Source organism: Echiichthys vipera, assembly GCF_963691815.1.
Source record: "Echiichthys vipera genome assembly, chromosome: 6".
NCBI lineage: Eukaryota > Metazoa > Chordata > Actinopteri > Perciformes > Trachinidae > Echiichthys > Echiichthys vipera.
In genome coordinates this window covers 8,596,690-8,604,276 of record NC_139831.1, presented here as the reverse complement: position 1 = coordinate 8,604,276, position 7,587 = coordinate 8,596,690, and the positions used below count along the sequence as shown (strand labels likewise).

Sequence of the window (7,587 nt, the reverse complement as noted above, 5' to 3'; positions counted from 1 at the left end):
ATGGCACTAGTTTATTTTTCTGTCTTATGTTTGCTGCTTTTTGACTTTCAGCTGGCTTATGGAGGTATTTGATGCTTTATTTTATTTATGCTGTTACTTTTAGTGTGTCAGTATGTACCAGGTGAAGGATCCTTCTCTTTTTATTTACTTTATTTGTATAGAAAAGAACAATTCTATACTTTTATATTCACTCTAGCCCCGGCTCCAGCCTTGGCCTCAGTGTTCCTGTCTGGTCGGGCAGCCGACAGCGTTCTGCGGAGACACAAACGCTACAACACTGGTGTGTTTGAGGAGCTGATGGAAGGCAATTTGGAGAGAGAGTGTATGGAGGAAGTGTGTGACCTGGAAGAAGCCAGGGAGGTCTTTGAGAATGATAAAGAGACAGTGAGCATTTATTTGTTTGTTTTTACGTCATATGATGTTATTATTAAAGCCATTATGTATTTGTGCTGTATTAACTTTACTCTGTGTTTTAGATGGCCTTCTGGGTTGGATATGTGGGTAAGAATGTCTTTAATAACAGATTCCTCCGAACACAAACAGAAAATAGTGTAAATGTCACAGTGGTGGCTGTGTCTTTGTTTGTCAATGTGTTTGTTGCAATCATTTTCTCTCTGACGCAGACCTCTGCTTCCACTTTTTCTACATATGCTTTTATGTGAACAGTCCCTGAGTAAACATTTCTTTATAAAATCATTTTTAAAAAGGACTCATTTGAGGCACTGTGCCTGGATTTTTTTCAGATGGCAATCAGTGTAAATCAAGCCCGTGCCTGAACCAGGGGTCATGCAAAGACCACCTCGGCTACTTCACCTGCTCATGTATCTCTGGCTTCACTGGCACAAGCTGTGAGATTGGTAAGTCGAAGTCCTATGGCTCAATTTAAAAATGTGATCAAAAGAGATTAGATTTGTTTGCTATACATAACCTGAAATTTCTGAGAATACGTGATCAGACCTGATCTGATCTCAGTCTCAAAGGATAAACAGGAGCCTTTTTTGCCCTTTTTCTGTTTCTAAATTAAATCAATGGCTCACATCAGCGTCAGCCTGGATTTAGGTCCCAAATTTAGAGTGTTTGTCTTTTTGGATATTCTAAAAACAGCAGCAAAGTACAGTATCTGTGAGCTTTGACTGCATTTACCCGAATCACACATTTATTTGAAAGTGTCATACATAGCTTCTCAAAGTGTGGCCCCTGGGCCTATTGTTGCCCTCAGATACATTATACACATTTTGTGCAGCCCTTGGTAGTGATATGAAATGCATGTATTAGCCAATATTTTAATCATCTGAGAACCATTTCAATACTTTCAACAACTTACATTTGATAGACTGCACCACTCAGAGACTACGTTAAACGTATTCCCCCTAACAAGCAACTGTCAGATGAGCAATGACAACTTGAAGAAAGCTACTGGTTGCATAGCAACTGGGGGCAACTTGTGACTGTCGCAGCCCATCTGTCAGTATGCCATCAAAACTGTTGCTGAAAATGTCATAATATAGTATGTAAAAAATGTCATAAAAATTCATAAAGATTGACATAGTATAGTCTGTCAAAAAAAGTCATAGTATAGTATGTCATAAAAATGGTTTACTTTTTTCATAGTATAATATAGTATGTCACAAAATGTCACGTCAACAATTCATGCAATATATGTTTTGTTTTACCTCAGTTTTTATTTAATTTTCAGTATATCACAACTGTACACAGTCACATTAATTTTCAAATGTTTTATCCATCCATCCATCTTCAACCGCTTGTCCCTGTCGGGGTCGCGGGGGGACTGGAGCCGATACCAGCTGACATCGGGTGTGAGGCGGGGTACACCCTGGACAGGACGCCAGTCTATCACAGTCTATCACCCCTACGGGCAATTTAGAGTCATCAATTAACCTAACACGTGCACGTCTTTAGACTGTGGGAGGAACCTGGGGAACCCAGAGAGAACCCACACAGACACGAGGAGAACATGCAAACTCTACACAGAAGGGCCCCAGCCTGGATTCGAACCAGCAAACCCTCTTGCTGTGAGGCGAATGTGCTAACCACCACACCATCGTTTTAATTAAGTAAAAATAAAATAAAAAGAAGAAACAAAGAAACCTGTGAGAAAACCTGATAGCCACACTGTTGTGACTGGTGAAATGTGACTCAAGTACAAGTCAGTGCATGACAAAGGAATCGTTTATCTAAGCACATTAATCAAGACTGAATGTACATCTTCCCGAAATGACTTCAATTGTTTTTCCTGTTTAACACCCTCAATTGTTGGGAACTAGAGTTTCAAAGATCGTTCCATACATCTGATGGAATTTCCACATTTAATTCATTTTCCCACCTTGATTTCAGACATACTGTTGAGTTGAACACACAATGCACTATTTAATCTGTGATGTTTGTTTTCTTCTGTTCAGTTATTGAAAAAAGCTGTCATGTGAACAACGGAGACTGTATGCACTTCTGTGAGTCAATGGGCACCTTTGGAGCTAAATGCTCCTGTGCGAGAGGATACAGGCTGATGCAGGACGGAGTTAACTGTGAACCAGAAGGTATCAGTGTATTCACAAGTAATTCTCTCCTAAATATCATGATTATGACTCTGAAATGACACAATGTGACTCCTCCTTTCTCACATGACCAGCTGAATTTCCATGTGGCAGAACTGCCCTGACCGAGGTGCGTGCGGTATCCAGGTCTCTGTTCCGCCACTGGAACTCAAGCTTGCAAAACACCACCTCACTGACCGGCGTCACCACTACTGCATCCCCTTCCTCAACACCAGCCAGTACCATGGCACCTTTTCCTGCCACAAACGACTCTGAAGGAAACCTATTCCCCCTGCGGGTGTACCGTGACGCTGAGGTCCCCACTGAGGAGCCGCCAAGGCCTTTTAAACGCATTGTAGGCGGTGAGGTGGTAACCCCAGGAGAGATCCCATGGCAGGTATTATATAGATGTACAAGTATTTGATGCATAAAAGGCTTTGTTAAAGGAAATACATAAGGGAGAAGAAACAGCAGCTGCAGGATGTGCACTTTCTTCAAGCTATTCACAACTCTTGTCTCCCTTCTTTTATTCAGGTAGCCTTGATAGCGCGTCCCAGTGGCCAGTTATTCTGTGGGGGCTCCATTCTCAGAACACAGTGGGTTATCACTGCTGCTCATTGCCTGGTGGAAGCAAAAGGCTCCTTCTTCGTCAGAGTAGGTAAGTTGCTCTGCAAATGACTAGTTTCACCTCTGCTGAAGCACGGCAGAGTAGCTCTAAAGTAAATTATAGTAACTTAAACAAATAGTAGATTAATCGCTGTGCTGTTTAATTGGCTGTCTATTTTGAGAACTGATTTATCACTTGCGCAAAAACACCCGGTTTTAGTTTCTCAGTTGTGACTGCTTGTTTTATATGATGATATACTGAATGTCTTTTGGTTTTGGACTGTTGATCGGTCAAATCAAGACATCACCTTTTTGTATTGGGCCATTTTTTGATTAATAGATCAATCCAGAAAAAAAATCCAGCCCAAATGTCAAGTTTTGTGTATTTTAGTCCTTGAAAACTGAATGGGTTTTATTGTAAACAGGGAGTCAGTGATATCTGTAATATCTCCCTGCAGGGGAGCATAACTCCTTCATCAACGAGGGCACAGAGCAGGACTATGAGGTGATGGAGCAGCACATGCACCCACGCTACAACAGCAGTATAAGCTTGTACAACCACGACATCGCACTGCTGTACCTCAAAAGCCCCATCACCTTCTCCACAACAGTGCGACCCATCTGCATAGGGCCCAAGGCTTTCACTGAGGCCCTAGTGAAGAGGTCTTCCCCGGCCACGGTCAGCGGATGGGGCCGAACACGGTTCCTCGGATTCACAGCTGACACTTTGCAGAAGGTCGAGGTTCCCTTCACAGATAGGACAGAGTGTAAGCGGAGCAGCAGTGCCAGGATCACTCCCTTCATGTTTTGTGCAGGATTCTATGATGAAGCCAAAGATGCCTGTCAGGGGGACAGTGGAGGTCCTCACACGAACCATATTCATGACACTTGGTTCCTTACGGGCATTGTGAGCTGGGGGGAAGAATGTGCAAAGCAGGGGAAATATGGTGTGTACACCCGGGTGTCCCTTTATTACCGCTGGATAAACCATGTTATGGGAATAACTAAACAAAGGCTGGCAAATGATGTGGAAGACCCAGACCCTGAGGATTAAAGGTTGAATATGGAGAATGAGCCGAACACCGCCATCTAGTGTCTCAAGATCTTAGTCGCAACAACAAAAAATAACTAAAAGCAGTTGGGTTGCCATGTTTGTCAGACCCCAGTAGCCTACAAGAAGCTAGAGTCTGTTTGAGCCCATTTGAACCCATCTGCTGAAAGTTAGCTTACCTATCACGGAAAAACATAGCCATGTTGGCGTTTTAATGCCGTTGAACTCCTTTATCTCAGTCCATCGAGTAAATGTTTTGACTCATTCTTGCACGTCTCCGGTCACTCAGCTGCTGGGACAAATAACGATTTCACCCAGTGCCGGCTCCAGCCCCCCCCCCCGGCTGACTAATATAAAATATATTTAAATGTTTTAAAGATACTTTCATGATTTATCTCTGTCTATTCTGTATTAAATGAATCATGTGAAAATAATAACTTTATTAATAATAATAAAGTTCATTGCAAACCTACAATGCACTGGCTGTGTACACATATAAGTGAATGAACTCCAAACCGAGACAACTTCAACACACAGTATTTTATTCAAGCTAAGTGCTTAAGGGTGCACTCACACTGTCTATCTGTACCGTGCCCAAGCACGTTTACGGCTAAAGTCTAGTTTGTTTGACCAGTGTGAGTGCAACTGTACCGCAGCTGTGCGCGGTACACTTGCCGGCCATGGCCCGTTTGGGAGAGGTGGGCTTTAGTAAAGCACGTTTGCACATGTATGAGCACAAGGGTGCACACGTGTATGAGCACGAGCATGAGCACGAGGCCTAGGGTGGTTCTGACGTCATTTTATGTGCGCCTGTCCGGACATAGAAAAAAGAAGGACGGACCATGGGCCGACATTTAAAACAATGGCGGCGAAAGGTTCACGTTGGTGTGATGCGGAGGTGGAGTGTTTACTGCAGATTTGGTCGATGAAAATATTCAAAAACAGTCGACAAGACGCACAAAAACTCCGAGGTCTATGGAAAGATTTGGAAACAAAGCGACGCATCGCAATGACGTCATCCACAGTGTGACGGCGTGATGACGTATAGACAGGCAGGAAGCATTCTGCTGAGGCCCAGGTAGTGTGAGTACAAACGGGCCTGGCCTGCGGGGGGAGAGGGAGGGGGGGACAAGAACCCTAAAGCACGGGGCACGGTACGGATGGATAGTGTGAGTGCGCCCCTACAGTGAACCTGTAACCCCTACAGACAGTAACAGTAGAGATGCACAATTAACCAGGAACTACAAAAGAAAACACTTTTACTTTGCTTCATTGGCTTTAGATGGAGTAAACATACTAAATAGAAAATTAATAAAAATAAAAATAAATCATTAATAAAATGTAGAGGACACAAATGGAAGAAATTCAATAAATGAGAATCGCAGTCGCACGGTGAATTGTAACCATGGTAACCCGACACCATTCTACAGCCAGCTTGATTATCATCTGCAGGTCGATTTGTAAAAAATAATATAACTTTAATACGTTTTACAGTAAAAAGAAAATATTTATGGTGATTACAGTACAAATGCTAAAATAACAATATATTGATATTTTGACCACAGATGAAAGTATACTGTAAAGCTTATATGCTATACTGCGCAGTACTGTAATATCTTTTACAGTAATAAACGTATTAATACACTGTAGGATTACAGTGAACTACAGGTAAAAGTAGCTGCCAGTAGTTTATTTTCCCTACACATCACTCCCATCTGTGGTAAATACATGTTCTAAGTTTTCTAGCAGAGAAATCCTGGTTTCAAATGATATGTGACCAAAAGATAAAAGACGAAAATTCTGCACAATTTTATTACGTAAGTTGGCCTTGATTAAAACAAGAATACATCAATAATAAATAGGGCACATTAAAAAGATCAGCCTTAGTGTTCCGCAACATATCACCATGTTAAAACAAGTATTGACTTATTTCAGTTACCAAAACAACTACTGCAATAAATAGTTTATTTTAATTATTTTTTTACAGACGCTGTACAAAAAAACAAGCCAGGTTAGAACAATGACTGTCTAACAATGAAAACCTGCTCATTGTTCAGTTGCCATGCATTTTTCATCTTAAAGAAACATTCAGCAGCAAGCTCAGGCTACTTGGCTCATTGGGATACATAACATTTCAAGCGGGTTTTTTTGTTTTCCAACCTGGAAAATCTGTGCAAAATCTGCAGCATTTTGGATTCAAGTTACAGAGAAACCATCTGATTTTTGTCTTAAATATATATATATATTTTTTTAATGTGCAGTCAAGCGTAGCTCCTGTAAATATATGGAGATGTAATTTCATCCAGAGCTGCACAGATACCTTACAATATGAAGGAACAACATGACAGCAAAATAAATAAATGAACAACCAGAAATGTGTAGTGGGGAGCAGCCCCTGCTGCTTTCTAGACTCATTTCCATATCAAACACCGCGAATCAAAGGCAGCCCTCCGACTGGGGCCTCAATTTGATGTGGTAAATTCATATAAGTCTGCAATCAATATTTAATTAAGCGTTCGACACCGAGGGTATATTTCATGTTGGCTGTATGATCCCTTTTAATGGGGAACCCGAGATTAACTGAGCTGTAATAGTGAGGAGGAAACAATCTGCCTGTGTGATGGAGGGGTACACGGAGCATAATCTCCCTCTCTCTCTGTTTCTTCTTCTCTTACTCGCTCTCCCTTCTCCACACTGAGGAACATGCTGCCATCAATCTTCATCACGTCTGCTTGTGTCTTACATTACCATCACTGACGTGTCAACTGCTGCCTGCATGCAGGGGGTATGTCTCCCCTGACACCCAAACACAGCATACATTCAAGAATAAACAAAGGTAATAACAGCATGAGCAAGAGGAAACACACAGTGAGAGGTAAAGCAGCGAGAAAAGCACACATTCAGACAATAGGTGGATTTTTTTGTCTGTCCTGTCCATCCACCTTATTAAAGTGCCTGGTGAATGTTTGTGAGGTCAGGTTAAAGCAATAACGGACTGTTTGATTTTGCAGACAGTACATATAAGAGACTCCAAAAAGAGCAGGAATAAAAAAGGCATTATGGCGTGGCACATTTTGGCATTCTTACACCTAGAATGTACAGAAACATGGTGCCTGAAGGAATGAAATGTAAGAAAAATACAGTGAATCCAGTGGACAAATGTCAACTAACTACACAGAGATGAAACGCTGGAGGTACAATGTTAAAAATAATACTGTGTATGTACAAAAGTCAATGCTCTTTTTAAGAAACGTTTCAGGCAAATCCTGTGTTACCGTCCATCTAGCGCACACCGAGACGAACCCATACAAGAATCTCCAGTGAGCTGGAATGAGGAAGGGTTGAAAAATGTGTCCACAGTTTACCAAATGAGAAACT

General features: G+C 41.7%; 1 protein-coding gene across 1 annotated transcript; it reads left to right on the top strand.

Annotated features, from left to right (window-relative positions):
- f9a (coagulation factor IXa) lies at positions 1-4,212 on the top strand (the record flags this gene model as incomplete). Its single annotated transcript, XM_083914932.1, has 8 exons — positions 1-64; positions 197-384; positions 477-501; positions 744-857; positions 2,421-2,555; positions 2,648-2,949; positions 3,087-3,210; positions 3,617-4,212. The coding sequence occupies 8 exons, from the start codon at positions 1-3 to the stop codon at positions 4,210-4,212; spliced, it is 1,548 nt and encodes a 515-aa protein (XP_083771058.1).
- Positions 4,213-7,587: the final 3,375 nt, after the last annotated feature.